The sequence below is a fragment of the Corvus kubaryi genome, unplaced genomic scaffold (assembly GCF_017639235.1).
Source record: "Corvus kubaryi isolate FWS band 111438036 unplaced genomic scaffold, C.kubaryi_AGA036_p1.0 37272, whole genome shotgun sequence".
NCBI classification, from domain to species: domain Eukaryota; kingdom Metazoa; phylum Chordata; class Aves; order Passeriformes; family Corvidae; genus Corvus; species Corvus kubaryi.
This window is the reverse complement of record NW_024581084.1, coordinates 1,968,062-1,990,631: the sequence shown is the minus strand read 5'-3', so window position 1 is coordinate 1,990,631 and position 22,570 is coordinate 1,968,062. Positions and strand designations below refer to the sequence as shown.

Below are 22,570 nucleotides of genomic sequence, written 5' to 3'. Positions count from 1 at the left end.
ATGCCAAACTGCAGACTCTTCCTGCTAATTAATATTCATTTATGCCGGGTTTAGTGGAACATTAATTATGGATTTAATCAAGCCCTGTTTATTCTGGTTTAGCTTTGTACCTTGGGTGGCTGTTATGCTGAAGACTTCAGATTAATTAAAATGTTACTGGTGTATCACAAATAACAATTAGCGAGGTGTGAGCTGCGCAGCCTTTCCCTTTGTGCTGCCGTGGCAGGGGGAGGAGAGCCTGGCAGGGCCGTGGGACCAGGGCCGAGTCCTGGGAAGCTCCCGGGATGCTCCCGGAGGGCTCTGCCCTGCGCCGAGCTCGGGGTGCGTGTGCAGGCGGGGATGGCTCTGCTGCCTGATTTCGGGGGCTCCCCCAGAGTAGAGATGCTGCAGGAGCCCCTTGTGCTCGAGGAGAGGACCAAGGCTGTGTTCTGCTCATCTTTCTGCCCTGGGGCTCTCCCTGGAGTCTCAGAATTCCAGAGCCATTGAGGTTGGAAAAGCCTCCCAAGATCGAGTCCAAGCCGTGGCTGATGCCCACCTTGTCCCCAGCCCAGAGCCCTGAGCGCCACGTCCAGGCCTTCCCTGGACACCTCCAGGGATGGGGACTCCTCCAGCCCATTCCAACACTTGACCTCCCTTTCCATGGGGAAATTCCTGCTGCTGTCCACCCTGAGCCTCCCCTGGCCCAGCCTGAGGCCGTTCCCTCTCCTCCTGTCCCTGTTCCCTGCGAGCAGAGCCCGACCCCCCCGGCTGCCCCCTCCTGTCAGGGACTTGTGCAGAGCCACAAGGTCCCCCCTGAGCCTCCTTTGCCCCAGCCTGAGCCCCTTTCCAGCTCCCTCAGCCGCTCCTGGGGCTCCAAACCCTTCCCAGCTCCCTGAGCCACCCCTCAGAGGGCTCACAGGGATCTTGTGGGGACCTCCGGTGACTCCAGCAGACCTGAGTCCCTTCCCAGTGTGTGGCAGTGAGGCGGGGAGGAGTTGCAGGCATTTGTGGTGACGATTCCCTGCCTTGCTTCCCCCTGGCTGTTGGGAAATGTCTGTCCCCCACCCCCAAAATCTGCTCAGGTGACAGCAGGGACCTGGCTGGAGCTGCCCCATCCCTGGGAGCATCCCTGCCTTGGAGCATCCTCCAGGAAAGGCAGCGGGGCTGCTCCCAGGCAGGCACGAGGTGCTGCTTCCAACCCCCAGAACGTTGCCACGGAAACCTGAAATTCCCTTTTTCCTAAGTGCTGGGCTGGGCAGAGCCGGGTGTGCCCAGACGGGGCACAAGCCTGGGCCCATCCCAGCATCATCCCTTTGCTCCAGCCTTCGCTCCCTGCAGGGAAAGGCCTCACTTCTCTGCATCCAGCCCAACCCCTCCGCGTTCGCTCTCAGGTTCTGCCTCCACTGCTGAGCAGAGGGGTCTGGGAAGGAGCAAGGGGACGTGGCAGAGCCACCAGGTCACAGAGTGAGGTGACACTGACGTCCCCTGCTCACCCCCAAACCTCACAGGGCTCCACCTGAGGCTTGCTCTCCAGTTCTCAGTGCCAGAAATGCATCAACGAGCTGGGATTGATTTATTTTTAATGAGCAGGAGCGGCAGGAGGAGCAGGGCAGAGCGAGGGAGCCCAACACGGAACAAACCCGGCCGGGGAGGTGGAGCTGCCGCGGGAGGAGGGAGGGTGGGAGGTGGCACCGTGGCCAGCAGGGACAGGAGGGGAGAAGGAGACACTTTGAGGTGGTGACAGCTCTGGGAAGGGTCACTGAGACTCCCAGGAAGCTGTGCTGGGCTGGGGGGAAGATTCCTGCACGCCCAGGTGACAGCATCCGAGTTCTTTCCCCTTGGGATTGCGCTTGGAGGTGGCAGCAAGAGGCTGTGCCCCGGTTTGGCACTGCCTTGGTGGCATTTTGGGGTCTTCCTTCTCTGCTGGCCCAGGAGGGAGAGATTTACCCCAAAAGCTGTAGGGTGGGGTCTGATCAGTGCTTGGAATGAGGGGCAGAAGGGACAACTGGGGTAACTGGTGTGGAGGAGAGGGTGCAGGATTTGCAGTGCTGTCCCCTGCTTGTGTTCCTGGCACCGGGCTGGCACCAAGGCACAGCTGAACCCGTAACTGGCAGTGGCAGTTCCTGGTGTGGGTGACACATTTACAGCAGGCACCCCCTGCCCGTCCCCGTGACGCCTCTCCGGTGACACCTCCCTCCTTCTGGAAGGTGCTGCTGCCGCTTTGTGTGATCCCAGGGAAGGGGGATGGAGGGAAGGCTGCCCCAAGGGCCGGGAAGTGTCACCCTGCTTTCAGCCACGCTCGTTGGCAGCTCTGCCCGGGGCCCTGGGGCTGGGTAGCGTGAGAGCCGCTGCCCTCCGTGTGGTGGCATCTGGCTGGGCACAGCCCCAGGAGGGACAGCTGCTGCCTGGGCCTGGGAGCTGCCTGGACACCGCTGGTTTTTATGGCTTCTCCCAGCTTCAGCCAGTTCGTGTCCTTGCTGTGCCTCCTGCTCTGCAGCTGGCGGGGGAGCAGCACAGGGAGCTGTGCCTGTGCTGGGGGCTTTCCTCAGGCAGCTCAGTCCCTGAGTGGGGTGGGGGCACCTGGTGGGGACCCAGCATTGTCACCCCTTGGCCCAGTGCCCTGTTGTGGCCATGTCCTGGGGTGGACAGTGAGTGAATCCCATCCTTGGCTGTGCCAAACGCAGCTCCTGGCATTGAGGGATGCAGGGGTGGGATGCAGGTGAGGGATGCAGGGGTGGGATGCAGGTGAGGGATGCAGGGGTGGGATGCAGGTGTCACTGTTGTCAGGGTCCAAAACAGAAGGAATCTTCCCACCAGCGAGGAGGGAGCTCCCCAGGGAGCTGGTACCCGATCCATGGGGTTTGACACCTCCCAGCTGAACTCCCTCAGCGCTGGTGTCCCTGTGGTTGAGTCCCTGCGGTTCCCAGGTGGGATCCTGGATGCTGCAGCTCTCTACACCTCAGCCCAGCCCCACAGGGACAGGCAGAGCTCATCCCCTGCACCAGGAGCTGCTTCTTCCCGAGCTGGAGCCCATCCTGGGATGATGGTGGATTTGAGGACGGAGTGCCAGGGGGAAGGGAGGGGGCTGTGGATGGCAGAGGTTCCGTGCTGTGCTGGCAGATTGGAGTTCCTGGGATGGGAGGTGATTTCCAGGCTGGCTGCTTTGTCATTAGCAAAAATTGATTGGATTCATCCTCCTGGGACAGGCGCTCCCGAGCACTTGGCCTCCCGAGGGACGGGCAATGAGTGCCAGATCGCATCTCAATTATGAAGAGTGATGATTATTGATATGAATATTCTCCCAGATCCATTCCAGGCTGGCAACATTCATTTGGAATGATGATGTTTTTTTCATGGGGCTGTTGAAATTGAGGCTGTTTTCCAATCGTTGACTTTAATGAGGATTTGGGAACCCACTGGGGCTCAGCAGAGCGTGAGAGCGGGAGCCATCAGCTGCACCCATTCATCTGCGCCTCGTCTGGGCGATGCCTCTTCCTGGAATTCCAACATTCCTCCTGCCCCTGCCGCTCGAGCTGCTGCCCTGGCTATTCCTGGCTACTCCTGGGCACTCGGAGCGCCCTCCACTCCCACTGGAAGGGGTTATTTGTAGTAAGGAAAAGGAGGAAAAGGCTTCCCTGCAGCTTTGTGTTCCAAGGAAGATGCAGGTAAGGGGAGGTGCTGGTGGGTGCAGGGAGCACATGGGGCAGCAATTCCATGGAATTTCAGGGAAGTGGAGCAGAGTGCTGGCCCTGGAATGGGCTCAGAGGGATGGAAAGATGCACGTTGGAACAGCCATGAATTTTTCACAGCGTTTCTGCTCCGGAGAGAAAATCCAGCTGGGATGTGGCTCCCGAGGCTGCTGCCCATCTCCGGGATAATTCCAGAGGGACCCTGTGGATGCGTCAGGGATGAGCAGGGACTGTTGGCCATGGAGCTGTGATGTGATGGCCCCCGAGCAGCCGGGGGAGGAGAGAGGTCGGAGGGGATGCAGCCCACGGAGACAGAGCCGGGAGCTCGGCTCCCTCCGGAACGTTCTGGCGGCAGTGACTCATCGGGATCAGGAGGAGGCGGCCGCTCTGGGAAAGGTCCCCCTGACCTTTCGTTAAAGCTCCCGTTAATTGTCACCTCGCCATCACACACTGGGACATTTTCATCCGCCCAGCACCTCGGTGGAGGGAAACACTCGCTCCGAGTCCTCGGGGTTCCGTGCAGGGAGGTGGGAAATGCAGGAAGAGGCATCGGGTGAGGGACACGGGTGACATCCCCCGGTGTGGGTGATGGTCTGAGGTGAAGGACCCAGGTGACATTCTCAGGGCCCAGGTGACATCCCCAGCCATGGCTGCTGCCCTCAGGCTGCTTTTGGCTCCGTGGCCCCTGGCTCAGCTCCCTCAGGATCCCCTGCCCCTCCCATGTGGATGGAGGCTGAGCCTCTGGAATGGGAGCAGGAGCAGCCCCGTGGGAAGGTAACTCCGTGCCTTCCAGGGTGGGAAGTTTTCCTCCCAGCCTCGCACTGTGAAGGGGGGACAGGGGGGTCTCTGGTGTCCCCCTGCCAGCAGCTCATCTGTCAGAAACTCATTTGGAGGCAGCCAGCGACAGGCACCGATAACACAGCGCTGTTTTGTCAGCAGGAAAGCCACCAAGGTGACAAAAGCCAATTAAATCCAGGATTTTCAGCAGCTGGAATGAAATATTCCGCTGAAATATGCATGTGGGAGCTGCTTGCCTGCCTTGTCCCCATCAGATCTCGGGTCTGTCACATTAAACCTCGCTGAGCAGTGGCCTGAGAAAGCATTTACGTGCTGGAAATGAAACTTTAAATATCTCTGATGGATTCAGGTGCTGCGGGGTCAGGAGAGTCCATTTCCAGCAGGCTCAATCCCTGCCTTTAACTGAGCTCTGCTTTGTTAATTTGGGAAAGAGTTTTCTGCTTCCAGAGAAGCATTTCCAGGATGGAGGAGCTTTGGGATGTTGGACAGTTGCTTTAATTCCTTAAAATCAGGTGGAGGTGGAGTTGTCAGCTCCTGGTCAGCTGCTGCAGCTCCGTGGATTGGAATGAGGATTTTTTCCATGTTGTGGGAGGAGGAGGAAAGAGGAACAGGGGGGGATGAGGATGGGCTGGCTGCTGTGGGGTTAAACCAGGATTAGGAATTAGCAGGATTGCCTCCTGCCTCCCAAATTCCACCTGAATGCCCACAAACCCTCAGGCAACACCATGGGCTTCTCCTGGGCTGTTTTTTCCCTGGATCTGGTTTTTCCCTGGATCTGCTGCCTGGAGTTGCCCAGAGCCACCTGTGTCACATCCCCCTGGATTTGCCCCCCCTGGTCCAAACCCTTGGGCTGGGCTGGGTTTATCAGGCTGAGAACCCAGGTCTGGAAGTTTTTTCCAGGAAAAGCTCCTTGGAATTGCCTGGGAACTTTAAATCCCCTTTTTAATGTCACTTTAACCACACACAGCCACATTTAGGGACAGGGTTTGGTGGGTTAGTGTTGGACTCGATGATCCCAGAAGGATTTTCCCAAGTGAATTCTTTTATTCCCAAATAATTTGGGTTTTCTCCGCGTCCATTCTGCTGCCAAGCTCTGAAGAGCTGGGAATTGCAGGTGGTTGCTTTTCCAGGTGTTGGCTGCCCCTGGCATCACCTCCCTGCTTTTCATCACTTCTTGCACAACCCTGCCAGGACCCAATCCCTGGAAAACTCAGAGGCAAAGCTGCACCATCAGTTCTTATCTTGGACTGAGCCATCTGGGCACATCAGGGACCTTTGAGGTGTTTCAGCTTCACGTTTGCACATCCCAGACCTCAGGCACAGCTGGGTCAGTGCTTCAGTAACACCTTTAATGGATAAATTCCCATTTTTGGATGGGAGAGCCATTCCTGGAGCAGCTCTGTGCTGGATTCCTGCAACTCCCTTCCCGAAAATCCAATTCCTCCCTGTTTTCCCCCTGCCTGGCTGGGCTGTGCTTTCCTCCCGTGCCATCCCCACAATCCTTGATGGGATTTTGTCCCCAAAACCTCTTTTCCTCATGATCTTGGAATTACTGGAGTGCTTCCCATCGTTGCAGTGCCCAGCCATGCTCACACCTTTTATTTGTGTGCTCCCTCAGGGCATTTTGGTGTAAAATAGCCCCAAAGTGGGTTTATTTTCCCTCTTGCCAGTGTTTCGGAGGCTGTGAGAGCTCTGGCTGTGCTTTCCTCCCTCCCTGTCCCACCATGTGCTCCTCCAGCAAATCCTGGAGGAAGAGAAGGGAGGAGTGAGGAATTCCGAGTGCAAATAATCGTGGGTGGGGCTGGAAAATGCAGATGGATCATTGGGATGTTGTGTTTGTGGCTGGTGGAAGGGCTTTGGGTTCGGGGCATCCTTAGCAGGGGTCTGGCCTCGTTTTTGGGCTGCTGCTGCTGCTGCAGGGAAGGCACAAACCAAGCTGGGATCCAGAATCCTGCCTGGCCAGTGGAGCTTTGTCCCGGCTGGTGTTGGGATGTCCATGGAGAGCTTCAGATCCAGCCTGGAGAAGACTCCAGAGAGAGCTCAGAGCTCCTTCCAGGGCCTAAAGGGGCTGCAGGAGAGCTGGACTTGGGACAAGGGATGGAGGGACAGGACACAGGGAATGGCTTCCCATTGCCAGAGAATGGAATTAGATGGGATACTGGGAAAGAATTCCTCCCTGTGAGGGTGAGGAGGCCCTGGAATGGATTTCCCAGAGAAGCTGTGGCTGCCCCCTCCCTGGAATTGTTCAAAACCAGGCTGGACAAACCTGGGACAGCAGGAGGTGTCCCTGCCCACAGCAGGGGCTGGAATTTGGGGGATCTTTAAGGTCCCTCCCAACCCAAACCATTTCCATAGCACGAAGAAAAAGCCTTTTGAAGGTGACTTTCACCTCCTCCTTCTGCTGCTACAGTGGTGGGGACCTAAAAAGTGGAAAATCCCTGGAATCTGCTGATCCCAGAGCAGCAAATGGCAAAACGATGTTTCCTAGAGGGACCTGGCAAGGTCTGGAGGGAAAAAGCTCTGAGTGGCTGTGCTTAAACTCTCCGAGAAATCCAAACCTCATTACGGCAAGATTAATTTCCCGCTAGGAACTTAACAGCTCTTCCAGGAGCGGGATGAATTATGGATGAGACGTTGGCAGCTGGAGAACCCTCCTGGAGGAAGCCTCTTCCTCTGCTGAGCTCCAGAAATCCCTGTGGGAGGGGACAGTGCCACTGCCAGCCCTGGCCAGGGGTGGGCAGCGCTGTGGGATGTGCGGATGCTGCGGGCTTTGGCATCGCCGAGCGGGATTTGGCAAGTGCTGGTGCTTTGCTTCATGACAGGGATGCATTTTTTGGGATGAACTCCGTGTGTCCATGCTGGTAGCCACAGTCCTGCTCATGCAAAGGGGTTTCTCAGCATCCCAAACTCTCCTTTCCTCACCAAAAAAAGGCGTTTCCTGCTGTTAAATCCCTAATTCCTGCTGCTAAATCCATAATTCCTGCTGCTAAATCCATAATTCCTGCTATTTTCCCCCAAATTCTGCAGGCACTGACCTCTGCTGAGCCGTGCTCCCCTCACCTGCCCTGAAATCCTTTGCAGGCAGAAGCTTTTGACAAATCCTGCGTTTCCTTTCATTTCTGCCTTCCCTCCAAACCTGAGATTTTTGTGGGATTTGTGAGTCGCTTCTCGTTTTCCCATTTCCATGGATCCTCCTTTTCCTCCTCCTCCTTCTTCCCTGCCACGCTGCATCCCCACAGGAGTTTCCTGCAAGGGTATTTTTACGGAAAAATTCCTGCAAATGTGGTTTTTTAGGCAAATTTCCTGCAAGGATGCTTTAAAGGAAAAATTCCCATGAGGTTGTTTCTTAGGAAAAAATCCTACAAAAGGGTGTTTTTCAGGCAAGGTTCTTGTAATTATATTTTTTTTAGGCAAGATTCCTGCAAGGATAGTTTTTTTTAGGAAAAATCCTGCAAAGATATTTTTTAGGCAAAAAAAAAAAAAAATCGGTGTATTTTGTAGATTATCCTCATCCAGGTCTTTGGTGTCGGGGCTGGTTTGGATCTGGCAGCACAGGGAAGCATCCAGGTGTCCCAGGATCATCCCACATTTCCCCTCTAGCACAGTTATCCCTTCCAGACTGAGGGTTTGAAGCTTTTTTTTTTTTTTGAAGGAGCAGGGAGGAAAACGCCTTTGTAAGGATCCCTGAGTGAGCACGGGATTAGGCTGATCCCTGGTAATGCCTCACCGGGATAAAGTGCCTGGGACTGTAAAGCCAAGGAAGCCCAGGAGAGGCAAAATCCCTTTGTTTGGGTTAAATGGAAACGTTTCCCTGGCGGGGGCTGAGATTGGTCATTTCTGACTCTTTGTTCTGCCAAGAGGAGCCGAATGAACTCATCCGGCGCCTTCTCCATGCGAGTTCTCCAGATAAGCGGGATGAGTGGAGCCTGTCCCGCTCGGGCAGCAGCGGCAGGAGGAGCTGACAGCTGCTCCAGAGGCTGAAACCCTTGGGAAAGCCCTCTCTGATGTGGGAAGTGGGATAGGGATGCTTTCCTTTCACTCTCTCATCCCAGGCTTGAGGGGCTTTTGTCCCGCAGTGCCTGTGGGAAGTTCTTCACTGGCTCAGGATTTAGACGGGATTTTGGGAAGGAATTCTTGGCTGTGAGGGTGGGGAGGGGCTGGGATGGATTTGCCAGAGCAGCTGGGGCTGCCCCTGGATCCCTGGCAGTGTCCAAGGCCAGGCTGGACATTGGGGCTTGGAGCAGCCTGGGACAGTGGGAGGGGTCCCTGCCATGGCAGGGGTGGCACTGGAGGGACTCTGAGGTCCCTTCCCACCCAAACCATTCCATGTCCTGTGTCCTGTCCGTGTCATCTCCGTGTCCTGTCCGGGGACGTGGGGACCTGGCCAAGGCCCGAGGCTGCCGTGTCCCCTCCTCCTCCTCCTCCTCCTCCCCCTGAGCTGATTCCCCCCACGCTGCAGCTTCTCCCCGAGCAGCTCAGCCCTTCCCCACGCACCATCTGCTGGCTTTCATTTCCCAGGATTTGTGATCCGTGCTCCCATCAATTGTGAGTTTCCCGCTCCGCAGCAGGGCCTCGGCGTGGCCTTGCCCCTCTGTCAGAGCTATTTCTGTTCCTCACACGAACCATTTAGAACGGGAATCATTAAAAAGGAGCTTTTTCCCTTTGAATTCTGCTCCCTGGGCGAGTCACCCTTCCAAAGGGATCTTTGGGAAGAGCGGTGCCAGGGCTGATTTTGTGGAGCTCCATGGCTGGAAATGCCTTTTCCAGAGCTGTGCCTCAGCTCTGCTGAGCCCTCAGAACATCCCCAGGGCCACCCCAGCCCTGCAGGGCTCGGCCCCTGCCCTGGGTGCTCCCTCATGTCCCAGCCGGGTGATCTGGGGACAGTGGGAGCTGTTCCCAAGGAACAGGTTTGGGTCCATAGTGGGAATTCCCCGTCAGTGCTGGATTGAATTCACGTGGATCCAAAGGAGCAGGATCCTCCTGGGCTGGGGTCCTGCTGCCTGCCCACCCCAGTGCTGCCTCCCACGGAGCACAGCAGGAGGGATGGGCTCAGGGCTGGACCTTACTGGTTTTTCCTTGCTGTTCCAGAGGGCCTGGCAGTGGGAGTTGGATTCGGGGCCGTTGGAAAATCCGCGTCCGCCACATTCCAAAGTGCCAGGTAAGGCCAAGTCCTGCTTTTTGTGTGCGCCTTTGCCCCTGGAGCTTGGCTGTCCCACCGTGTCCTGTGCCAGGGGGGTTGGAGATCCATGGATCCATGACGAAACTTGCCTGGAAGCACGGGGCTGGCAAAGGGAGCGGCAGGAATTCCCGGTGCTGCTGCATTTGCCTCGTGCTGCGCTCCTCGGACGAGAGAAAAGCTTTCTGTTGTTGCTGGTTCTGCAGTGGTTCCGTGGTTTTGCCTCTCTGGGATCACTGGAGCTGGGCAGGAGGCAGCTGAGCGTCCCAGGGTGCTGCTGGAGGCACACACAGGGATTTTGGGGAGTTTCTCTCTCTCCCTTCTCCCCGTTAAACGTCGCTGGGGATGCTCGGCTCAGCACTGGCTGCGCTGGGGGAGCTTTGCCTGTGGGGAGCTGCAGAGGGAGGGCAGGAAAAGGGGATCAGGCTGGAAGTGGAGATGTGTAAATCAGGTGGAGGCAGAGGGAAATCTCAGCCGGGTAAATCCCTTTCCTTGGAGCTGGCAACAGGAATGGTGGAGTCTCCACCCTCCTCTTCCCAGGGCCCCTGCCTGGTGTCTCCGTGGCTCCCTGCAGGATTCCTTCATCTCCTCCTCCTCCTGTCCCACTGAGCTGGGAGCAGCCCTGGTTCTGCTCCTCATGGAGCAGGCAGGATCCCTGGCACAGGGAAATGCTGAGATTTTCCCTAAAAGCAGCATCCCCAACGGGTGGGAGCAGCTGCTGGAGCTGCTGGGAAGCATCTGGTGGCTTTGTTTCCCATTCCTGCCAAGCAGGGCTGCAGGATTCTGGAACTGGTGGCAGTGAAGGCTCTCGGTCCCCTTGGCATCCCAGGATCCCCGATTCCTGGCATTCCTGCTCCAGTCCTGGCAGTGCTCCCAGGAAAACCCTTCTGTGCTGCTCTCTGGGACTGCTGTGAACTCGGGGGGATCATCCAGCTCCTCCAAACTCTGGGATTTGGGACATTCAGGATGTCTCCTGCTCCTCCAAGCAGGAGCACAGCCCAGGTGATGACAGCACCCACGGCCCCCGGCAGAGCTGGAACTGGGGTGGAGAAATGGGAGAAAGGGATAAATCTGGAGTGGAGCTGGAGGAGCTGCCGAGGCTTTGGAAGAGCTGCTGGCACCTCTTGGTGGCCGCCTTGCAAACGGCACCTTCCGAGCTTTTCTCCTCCTCCTTGGAATTCACACCTGCTGCCATGGCTCAGTCACCTCGTTCCTAAGGAGAACAGGATTAGATGGGATTTTAGGGAGAAATTCCTGGCTGTGAGAGTGGGCGGGCCCTGGCACAGGGTGCCCAGAGAAGCTGTGGCTGCCCCTGGATCCCTGGCAATGTCCCAGGCCAGGCTGGAGCAGCCTGGGGTAGTGGACGGTGTTCCTGCCCATGGCAGGGTTGGACTTTGAGGTCCCTTCCAACCCAAACCATTCCACAATTCCTTCCGAAGGATCTGCGGGGTCCCAGGGCTGGTTTTAGATCCATCCAGGCTGATTCTGCACCTCTCCAGGCTGTCCAGCCCCTTCTGTGGCCAGGCACAAGCTGTGCCCCACAGAGACCCATCCCAACGCTTCCATTCCCAATTCCCTGCCACATCCCTGCCTGAGGGGACCCTGGGCTGGCCCAGGCACTTGGATTGCCACAGATCCCAGTGGGAAAAGCAGGATACGCTCCAGCTTTACCCACCGCGTTTCCCTAACCTTCGGAAATAAAAGGCTCTTCATGAACCCAGGAGATGCCGGAACAAAAGGAGTTTTTTCCCCCTCAGCTGCTCCCTGGAAGCTGAGGAGGCAGAAGCAGCTGGTGCTTTCTCCGGATTTCCAAGGGCATTAATCATGGGAGATGAAAGGTGGCATCTGCACCAGGAAAATACCAATGCAAATGCAGCCAGCTGCAGCAGGGGACAGAGTCACTCCAGTGCCACCAGCGTGTCTGTCACTGCCAGCTCGGGGGGACTGGGAAATCATTCGGGAAGCTCCAGGAGGCTTCGAGGGGTTCCTTGGTGTTCTGGAGGTTTTAAAAAGAGCCGGAATTGTATTTAATGTGAGAGGTTGTGCTGGCTCTGGACACATCCAAAGGGAAAGCTGCTCCCAGGCCATGGCTCTGAGGGGACACTGGGGACACGGCTCTGAGGGGTCACGGCTCTGAGGGGACACGGCTCTGAGGGGTCCCTGAGTCAGGATCCCCCTCCCATCCATTCCTTTGGAACAGCATTTTAATGGAGCAGCTCCGGGACTCAGCTTCCCTCCTCCATTCCCCTTTTCCCTCCCCCTGGGTGTGACTGAAGCCCGCCAGCACCGGGCTGAGCCTCGGGGGAAGGCTCATTCCTGCAGCCCTGGGCCTCCCCACCCTCACGGGGAAGAATTCCTTCCCAGTACCTTGTTTGGATGAGGGTAACGCCCTGTTCCCAACACTTTGCGGGGATCCCGAAGGGATTTTCCAGGGCTGAGGACTTTTCCCTGTGCTGGTGGGCTCCAAGAGAGGGTTTTGCACAGGGGTGTGAGCAGAGCAGTGCAGCCCCTCAGCTGAGGGTCCCAGTCAGGAGCACATCCCGGGATTTGCTCAAAACCCAGAAAATGACAATTAGGAAAGGGAATGTCACCTTTTAACACAGCTGGAGCTTCGATGTGCTGGATCGGCGCTGCAGGGATTTGCCATCCTGCCCATCTCCCGGCTCATCCCGGCGCTGCTCCCGGCCCTTCCCGCTCTCCTGCGCGTTTCTTTGCTGCCACCGGGTGTGCAGGCTCTGTTCCTGCGGGCTGGCTGCTCCGGGATCCTCTGGGAGCTGCAGCTGGATCCGAGCCCCTGGCCCGGCCAGGAGAGAACCCACCTGGAGCCTGAGAGGCTATGCCAGGGCACAGGGAATGGCTCCCCACTGCCAGAGGGCCGGGCTGGATGGGATATTGGGCAGCCATTGTTCCCTGTAAGGGGCTGGGATGGAATTCCCAGAGAAGCTGTGGCTGTCCCTGGATCCCTGGAAGTGGCCAAGGCCAGCTTGGACGGGGCTTGGAGCAGCCTGGGATGGTGGAAGGTGCCCCTTTTGGGGTGTTTTCCACGGGGGCTGAGCTGTTCGTCCCCAGGCAGGAGCATCCCTCACTGCTGTGGGGCTGTGCCGCTCCTGCCCCGCTCCGTGCAGGGATGGGAACATTGGGAAGTTCCACGGGCTGGAAACAGCAGCTCGGGACAAAGGGCTGCGGTGACAGGAGAGGAGCCAGAGCCAGGGCAGGGCCAGGGCAGGGCCAGGGCAGGGCCAGGGCAGGGCCAAGGCAGGGCGGGTGTGCCCAGGACGGGAAGGTTCCCTCCAGATGGGAGCGGGGAAGGCAGGAGCTGCTCCTGGCCGCCTTCCAGGCAGGAAGGTAAAGAGAAGGGCAGCCACGGCTTAAAAAAGCTGCGCTCCCTCCCCCTGTTCTCCCTCTGACCCGCGGGGGAGGGATCGCTCCCCTGCCCTCCTCGTTCGGCTGCTTTAACAGGAACCAGATGGGGCTGGAGCTGCTGGGAGCAGCACGGGCGGAGTTTGTGCGTCCCTGGGCTGCTCTGGGGGCACAGTGGGCAGGGGATGGGCAGGGGACAGGCTGGGGACAGGCTGGGGACAGGCTGGGGACAGGCTGGGGACAGCCGGGGCTGTCTGACCCTGCTCCGCTTTGCCAGCGGCTTTCCCAAGGCTGGATGGAGCACAGGAGAGGCGCCGGGCCAGGTCCCTGCTGCTGCCTCTCTCTCGTGTCTCCCTTTCCCCAAGTCCCTCCCGTGTCTGTTCGAGGGTGGAAGCACCACCAGGGATGCCTGGGGTGATCCTGAGCCCCTCATCCCATGGGCTGGGACGCTGGGAAGCTGTGGGATGATATCCAGGGCTGGCAGGGAGGGGATCCCACCCAGGCACCCAGGAGCCTGCAGCATCTCCCCTCCCGCATCCCGTGTGGAGCTCAGGGCTGGAAGGGGGAATGGGGTCCTTGGTCTCTCTTTCCCTCTCCTTTTCCCATCGCAAGCTCTTCCTTCAAGGATCCACACGAGAGGCTGAATATCCCCCTTCCCATCCCACCCTGCATCGTGGGAGCAGGGTGTGATCCTGAGGGATAACTGGGATGCAGGAACCTCCCAAATCCTAAATCTGCACCTCCCGAATCCCACAGGAGCTGTTTGCTGTCTGCAGGAGCTCATCCCTGTGCTGGAGGCGAGCACACAAAAGCCAAATCCATTTCCTTATGGAGCGTTGCTGCTTCCTGAGGATTTTTTTCCTGTCGAGGAGAAATCCGCCATAAAATGAATTTCCTTGGGTGGGATTGCAGGAGCTCGGGAGCGTGCCTGCGTTATGCTGCAGTGGCAACAGAAAACTGCTGGAAAAAACCTGTGCCAGGGAATTTGCTTTTAACAGGAGAAAGATTTGGAATGTGTTTGAGACACCCCCTGCCCTGAGGAGGAGGATGAGGGGGATGGGACAGTGCTGGACCTTGGCTGGCTGATTTGGGCAGGAAAAGGGAATGTGGTGCTCAGTTAACTTGGAACCAGCTGGAATTCTCTGCCAATCCCTGTCTGGGTGATCTCCTCATCCATAAGGAATCGCAGCTCCGTGTTTCCAGCAGGTGGGATGGATATTCCCTGCACCCCTGGCTGATTCTCTGGCTGCCAGCCGTGGTTTTGCTCTGGCTGAGCTGTTTTCCAGCTGGGATGTGAAGGCTGCGCTCCAGGGATGCTCTTCCAGTGGGAATATCTCTGTGGGTGCAGCTCCCAGGGCCCCATCCCGCAGCCTGTGTGTGATTTTGGTATCACTTGAGGGTATAATTGGAAATATTTGATCAAAGGTTGTTGTTAAGGCTGGAAAATCCAGCCTGGAGCTGCTGGGGAATGCCCAAACCAGGATTTTCCATGCCTTTTTTGCTTGGATCTTGGGAAGCTCACGTGGCAATGGTGCTCCAAGGTCCTGGGGCACCTTCCCTGTGCTCCTGGCACGGCCAGGGCACAGCTGCTTCTCCACTTCCATCCAAAATAAAGCTGGATCAGCACAGCGTAGACCTGGCTGTTCCAGGGAATAACTTGGCAAAAAAATCCCTGCAAGTCTGACTTGGACCGAAAGATCGGGATAAAACAGGGATGGATTTTCTGCACTCTGCCTGCCCAAAAGCACATGGAATTTTTATTTTCCAGGCCATCCCTGTTCCAGGGCAGGAAGCTCCTGTCCCTGAGGGTGGAATGTGTCTGGGATGAGAATTCCCATCCCAGGGTGCTGCTCCTCTCCCAGCTGACACCGGGTGGGAACATCCATGTTCCCATCCCACTCCTCTCCCCAAATTTGGGATTTGTGCCTAGTCTCACAGGGCAAACCCTGGAGCCAACAGCATTCCCAGATGTGCCTTTTTCCCTGGAAAAACCCCTGCCAGGGGGCTGCTCTTCCCGGGGCCAGGGGAGGTTCAAAGAGGTGAGGCCAATATGGAGTTAAATGCCATAAATTCCTCAGAGCAGACGAGATATCAAGGGCTGGAAGTTTGGGAAGCAAAGTGAGGTGTTTGGTTAAGCCACGGGTGAGCTGGGCACCGGCTCCTCCTTGGATTCCTGGATGCAGAGAATTTGGGGAGCTTAAAAGTGCTGGAGGCAAATTTTTGGCAGAGCTCTGCCTTAGGATGGAGCCGAGTGGGGATTTTTTTGGGGTGTGGGGTGTTGGTTGTTGCCTGGTTACAGCGGAGGGGTTTGGGGGGCTTTGTCCATGGGGTTCACATGGGGACCCCCCTCAGCTCCCTCTTGCCCTGCTGGGCTGGGATCTTCCCAGAAAAGGTGGATCTGGTGCGTTTTCCTCCCCTAAAGCCCGAGCTCCTCGGGGCAGGGATGGATCCCTTCTCCCCTCCCAGGACTTTGCTGTGCCCCTCTCTGCCAGCTGCAGCTCGGGTTTGCTCCAGGTCTGGTCCTGGCTCGCTGTGGGTGCGGGGAAGGGGGAAATTGAGTTTCATGGAGCAGAGTTTAACTTGGGTTTGCCCAGCTCAGCCTGCTTTGGGTGCCCGTGAACCGTCCCACCCTCATCCCACCCCCAACCTCAATCTCCTCGGTGAAATCTCCTCTTGGGACAGTGAGGAAGGAGCAGGAATGAGTAGGGAAGTGCTGGAAACAGAAAACTTTTTCCCCCCTGGATGATGCTGGGGATGTTTCCTCCAGCACAGCACAATGGATCCCATTCATCCGCCCTTTTGCTGGGAATGCCGGCCTTGTTTGGATCTGTTGTGCCCACGGATTGTTTCCTGTCCAGCTCTGGTGAAACAGACAGCAGAGAGGCTTCGGGCTGACAGGCAGACTTTGAGGATGGCTTGGAAAATATTATTCCATGGGACAGCCTGTGCCTCCCACGCTGTGGCTCTCAGGCTGGGAAAAGGGGAAAAAAAAAAGGGTTTGATTAATGTAGGGAGATTGAAACCAGGCAAAAATTTTATCCTGTGTTTCCTTGGGATGAATGGAAGTCATTGTGGTCTGGGAGCCGGCACAAGACACTCTGGGATTTTCTGTCTCACACTCGTGGGATGTGGGGAAGGGATCCACAGCGGAGCTCAGAGAGAGGAAGGATCCGAATGGGGGCTGGGATCCCGACGTTTTTATGGGATCACAGGAGCACCTCATGGAAAAACCCACCCAGAGCTGAGGGGGATTTCCATCTTCCCCGGGATCCTGGAGAAACGGGAGCAGAACAAAGGCCGGCCCTGCCCCGGTTACAAAACAGAGGGGGCACGGTGCTCATTAAGCACCTTTTAATGAGCCTGGCCTGGAGGGAGGTGTTCACTGGGGAGCTGGGGAGGTTCCTGCAGGGCTTTTCTTTGGGAAGGGTGGGGATGGCCTCGGGGGTGTTGCCAGCAGGGCTTGGGAGGAGGATGTGCTCCGGGAGGTTTGGAGAGCCCCAAGCCAGGACTGAGGCTCCTCAGCTGCTGCATTTCCCTCCTGGCCGAGCCCCAGCAGCGATGGATGAAGGGATGGCCCCAATTCCCGTAGGGTGGAGTTCTCCACGACCTCACCACGAAGGTCTCTCCTTGCTTTGCTCTCCAAAAGTGCTCCTTTTGCTTCCTGAGCACCTTCACACAAGAGGGCGAGGGCAGGGAGAAAAGCAGGGCAAGGCCAAGCCTTTATCCCTGATTTTCTTACCCAGGTGATGCCAAACAAAAGCCACTTGGAACACGGAGTCCGGGGTTTAAAAATAACCCTTTGGAGAAGGGAAACAATTGGAATGGAGACCCTGTGACAGGGCCCGGGGCCATAATGGGCCCTTCTGGAGCTGCAGCTGCCAGGAAATTGTTCAGTTCCAGGTCTGCAGGCAGCACAGAGGAGCTGCTCTCCTTTAACCGGACAGGGGTGAGCAGGAATCATTCCACTTTTGCTCTTGGCTGGTGATTCCCAGCAGGATGCAGATGTGGGCACCTGGGAATGGGGTGGGAGCCCCTGGGTGCCCCCCTGGCACAGCAGCCCTGCCTTGGGGTGCTGGGCTCCAGCACTGCTGGGCACCTCGGAGAAGGTGAGGGAAAACCATCCCTGCTTTTGTCACACATCCCTGCTTTTATCACATACCCGTATTTTTGTCATACATCCCAGTTTTTATCACACATCCCTATTTTTATCCCTGCATCCAGCTGCACTTTGATTCCCTGTGGGTTCTTTCCATCCTTTACCAGGAAGGAAAATCAGGTTTATTAACCTCACTCACCCTTCCTCCCTTACTTTTATTTTCTGTAAGGAATGGGGCCGTGTGATCCAGGCAATAAATCCCTACAAACCACCCCTAAAACCATTCCCACACCCCAGCACGTCCTTAACACTGAGATTTCATGGCACCAAATGTGCTCCCAGTTTGAAGATTCAGACAAAAAGGAGAGAATTGGCGTTTTTTGCACGGAGCCATAAACATGAATTGGGAATTTTTTACCTGTGGACCAGAATCCCAGCCCTGCTATTAGACCACCCAGCTTCTGTGGGCATCTAATTTTTATTTTTTTAAAATATTTTAATAACCTTTATAAGGTTCTGTATCTCCCTGCAGCCCCAGCCCCACCCTAGATCAATGCAGCCACCTCGTTAAATCCCACTTTATTTAGGGCTGGGGTGCTATGAGTATGTAAAAATTGAAATTATTTGCAGGCTGATGCTGTTTAAAATAGAATTAACGAGGTCTCATGTGAGGGGTGTCTTAAAGTATTTGAAAATAGGGGTGTAAGGGCTTAGCTGAAACCTCCTGCTGCTGGTTGGAGCTGAGAGGTGCTGCCAGGGAAGGATGTCCTTGGTTTCTGCTGGAAAACGGAGGAATTCCTGTCAGGAATCAGCTCTGGCCAGCTGGGAGCTCTCAGCATCCCCACAGACTCTGCTTTCTGGGCTTGTTGCAGTTCTCTTGGAGCAGTTTGGGGGGGGTTCCTTGGAGCTGGGGCTCTGCAGGGCTTGGGGTGGCCCCTGCTGAGGCTGAACCTGCTTCTGGAAAAGGGAAGGTCTTGGGGCTGCCCAAGGGGGTGGTGCCAGAGCTGGGAATATTTGGGATAGCTCGTGTTGATCCCTTTCCTTGGGCAGGATTTTAGCCCAGTAGCCAGGATAGGGGAGGGGGGTGACACTGAGAAGGGGCAGTTCTGGTGTTTTATCCATTTGTGATGTGTCCCAGGCTGGGCTGGACAGGATTTGGAGCAGCCTGGGACAGTGGGAGGTGTCCCTGCCCATGGCAGGGTGGCACTGGATGAGCTTTAAGGTCCTTCCCGACCATTCCAGGATTTTACGGTTTACAAGCATCTGTGAACTTTGTATCTCGGTAAACCAGAATTTGTCTGTGCACTGGATCTTCTCCCTGCGTGCTGTGGGAGCAGGACCAGGGCAATTCCACCTCCTGAAAAGCAGATTTTCCCAGAAGCAGCTCCAGGGCTTCATCTCCTGCTCATTTTGCAGCCCTGGAGAGCTGGAGCCTGGCAAGGCTCGGCCGATCCTGGCCCAATCCTGAGCTCCCAGGCCAAGTTCCTGCTCTTGGAGAAGGTGCTGAGGCTCCCTGAGCTCCTCCTGCTGCTCTGCGAGGTCAAAGCACGGCAAAAGGAGCTCCTGAAATGTGGCTTTGTGCTTCCCACACCGGGGGAGAGCTGAACCTTCACCCCGTGCCTGAGGCTGACTCATAAATCAAACAGTTCCCGAAATAACCAGGCCGATAAGGAGCAAGATTGGAAAACTCCAGAGGAATAAACAGTCCCTAAACAATGGGATCCATCCATGGGATCTGGCGGTGGATTCCCTGCCCGAACAGGGAGGGAGCTCCAGTTTCTGTCTCCTGTTGCCCACCCCGGCCAACACTGAGGTTGTGAACTGGAGAAAGGAAGGGAGTGCCTGGGCCGTGTCCTCTCCGGGGCTGGGTTGGGCTCTTCTCCCCAGTGACAAGTGACAGGACAGGAGGAAACGGCCTCAAGTTGCACCAGGGGAGGTTTAGGCTGGATACTGGGAAAATTTCTTCATGGAAAGGGTGGCCAAGGCCTGGCACAGCTGCCCAGGGCAGTGATGGAGTCCCCACCCCTGAGGGGTTTAACTGATGTGTGGATGTGGCACTTGGGGACATTAGTGCTGAGGGAACACCTGGATTTGGTGACCTGAAGGGTCTTTTCCTTAAAACAATTCCATGATTCTGTGTCCCTGGGATGGCTTTCTCCCCAAAATCCATGTCTGGGGAAGGTGAGGAATGAAGGCACACAGGGGAAGGATTTTCCATGGGAAGTGGTGGTGGAGGAGCAGGTGAAGGACGTGGTGATGGCCAGGGCAGCACCTGAATCCCCCTGGGGCTGGAGGAGGCTTCTGATCTTGGCATCCAGGCTGGGAACAAGGAGCTGAGGTTTGCTGGAGAGGGCCCCGGGCTGGCCCAGCACTGGGGGGATTTGTGTGGGGAAAAGTGGAGAATTCCGTGCTCTCCAGCTGAGTTCAGTGCTGTGCTCGGAGGGGAGAGCGGCTTTCATGGCTTTGAACCGAGCTCCCGTGCCTTGGGGATAAATTAAGGGTAAAATTGCCGAAAATCGTCAAGGTTTGCAGCGTGGGGGAGTGGGGCTGGCACGGGGCCAGGCCACAGGTGGGACACAGAGCTCCCAGTGCCTGGGATGGGCTGGGAACTGGGAGGGAAGGGTGGGAAGAGGGATGGAAGTGGCGCCCGAGGAGCAGTGCTGGAAGGGAGAGCGTCAGCAGGGCGCGTGGTGTTCTGTGGGGTGTGCCAGCCACACTCGGCTCCAGCAGAGACCCAGTGGAGCTTCTCAGGGCAGAAATTCTTCCCTGTGAGGAAAACGTTCTTCCCTGTGAGGGTGGGGATGCCCTGGGATGGAATTCCCAGAGAAGCTGTGGTTGCCCCTGGATCCCTGGAAGTGCCCAAGGCCAGGCTGGACGGGGCTTGGAGCAACCTGGGATGGTGGAAGGTGTCCCTGCCCGTGGCAGGGGGTGGAATGGGACGGGATTTAATTCCCCTTCCAACCCAAGGCATTCCATTCCCTGCCTGGGATTGGGATTCCTGCTCCATCCCCTGCCCAGCACATGCTGTTCCATGCATTTCTGTGTCCCTGTGGTACTGGGACTGCTGGCTGCACTCCAGACAAGGAGGCACTGCAGGTTTATATCCCATTTTCCCCCGTTTTTTGAACAGTTTGAAATGTTGGAGATGAAAAATCTGCAGGAATAACATCCTCCCTCCTCCTTTGGGGATTTGCCTTTCAAACCTTGAATGCCAGGAGGTCAGCAGGTGCCCACGGAGGGGTCAGGATGCTGCTGGGGGTGGGCTGGGGGACATCTGGGGGAGATCGGGGGCCGGTCCCTCCCGCTCTCCCGGCGTGGGAGGGTCTGGAGCAGCGGGAAGGAGCAGCTGTGTGGAACAGGGTTTAACAGGTAGGGCAGGTCTGGGGAAAGGGCCCCGTGAGCTCCTTCCCACCTGCGAGCCCTGATCAAACACCTCGGCGGGCGGCCCGGGGGCAGCCGTGATGTAATCGCGGCAACCCCAAACAATCGGGCCTTTCACGGCGGCCCGATAACAATCCCAACAGTATGGAAGGGCTGCCATGCAAGAATACACATGCACATTCTCCACTGCGGGGAACTGAAAGCCCGAGTGAAAAGGGGCTTGTTAAGAATATGTAGCTGCTTTCATAATCACTTCGTCAAAGAATAGGCCCTTGAAAACAAGGCTTTAGGCTTATAGAGGGCTTTCTGTGCCTTGACCTTGCAAATATGCAGAGATGCCAACTTTTTTTTTTTGCAAGTGAACTTGGAGTTTCCCAGCGTGGTGCCAGAGCAGTTGGCAGGCGAGGGGGGCAGGAGGTCCGGCCCCGGGACGTTCCCGGGGGACACGGAGCCTTTCCCTGGGGGAGCTCCGCCAGGAGGGCACGGATTTACCTTTTCGTCCTGGGAACTGCTGCACGAGAGGGTCGGCCAAGGGCAGGGCAGAGCCATCCCCTTCTGCAGAGAGCTCACATGCGGGTGCCATGTGGCCTGGCAGTTCTGTGCCCGCCTGGCGACAGTTCTGGAGGACAGGGCTGTCCCACGGCTGTCACCACCCCCGTTTCACAGCTGGGAAAGGTAACGCATCCAGCGTGTGTTGGCTCCTTGATGCTTCCAAGGACACTGAGTCCGTTGTAGCCACGTGGAGGAGTCACCCGAGTGACGTTCCCGTGCTGGTGACAGAGCCACTAACAGGACACACATCCCCAGGCAGAGCCCGCTGTGGTTTTCCCTGGATGTGCTTCCTGTGAACCAACTCGCGTTTGTAGGTTGGGGATGAGCTCCAGGTTGTCCAGCTGGACACAGGTGTTGCATCCACAGCATCCCAGGATCACCGAGGCTGGGAAAGACCTCCAAGATCACTGAGTCCAACCTGTGCCCGATCCCCACCCTGTTACATGAGTGCCACATCCTTGGTCACCTCCAGGGGTGGGGACTCCACCAGAAAATCCGACCAGATGGGATCTGATTCCACCACCTCTACCGCTTACCCCACCTTTCTTCTCCTCTCTTTAGAGACCCCAAATCCATCACCCCAGGGATCTTCCCTCTGGCTCATCCCCGTTTCCCTGTCCCCCGTGTCCCTGTGCCACCCGAGGCCAGGCTCCCGTGGGCCAGGCCGTGTCTCCGTGCCTGTGTTTTACAGCGTATTCCCTTGCAGTCGGGGGAAGCCTTCCAAGAATCCCCACCTATTTCCGTCAAAAGGCGCCTTTGTTCCCCTCGGACACAATGCGGCTTTGATTCCCTGCTTCTCACCCGGTTGCTGCGGGGAAGGTGTGAGCTGTGCGCGGCCCGGCAGCCAGGAGGGACGGCGGTATCCCCTGGGATGGGTTTATTTGGAGCGCTGGAGGTGAATCCCCTTTCCCAAGGGCCACCTCCTGGCACGCTGGGCGAGCAGGGGTGGCCCCCGAGGCGCCCTTGGGGCGGTGACCCGAGCAGGGCACATGGGAACACCAGGCTGGGGTGCTCCTGGCCTGCACGCTGGCACGGAGCTGTTCCCATCCTGGTGGGATTGGTGTCCCTGGGAAAGGCTCAGCAGGCCCCACCGGCCAGGAGATGTTCACGGTGGGAGGGAGGAATGAGTGCTCCTCGGGGAGGGCGGTCTGTGAGCAGATCTTTGTGGGAACATGGAGGGACTGGAGGCCACGGGGATGTTCTGAGCCTGGTGCTGAGCCCAGAAGGTCCTTTCTGCCCCAAGGAACAAGAAACTCCACGTGCAGGGACAGCGGTGGCCTCACGCTGGTCCCTGGTGGCCTCTGCTCTGGCCCTGTCCCACACTGGCAGCACCATGGGAACACCCACATTTCTTGGGAAAACGGATAAAATCCTGCCCTGGGATGGGGCATTCATTGCAGCCCCAGCTGCAGGGCTGGGGCTGGTCCTGGTTTTGGGGAGCCCGGATGGATTGTCCTGGGGCTGGTCCCTGGTTTTGGGAAACCCAGATGGATTGTCCTGGGGCTGGTTCCTGGTTTTGGGAAGCCTGGATGTGTTATC

General features: G+C 57.2%; 1 protein-coding gene across 2 annotated transcripts in view; it reads left to right on the top strand.

Moving 5' to 3' along the window:
• Positions 1–22,570, top strand: part of SLC39A11 (solute carrier family 39 member 11) — a 124,172-nt gene that overhangs the window by 42,810 nt on the left and 58,792 nt on the right. For both annotated transcript variants that reach the window (XM_042025519.1, XM_042025518.1), the window contains exon 7: positions 9,555–9,624. In XM_042025519.1, coding sequence (XP_041881453.1) covers positions 9,555–9,624 — 70 coding nt within the window. The remainder of the gene's footprint in view (positions 1–9,554; positions 9,625–22,570) is intronic.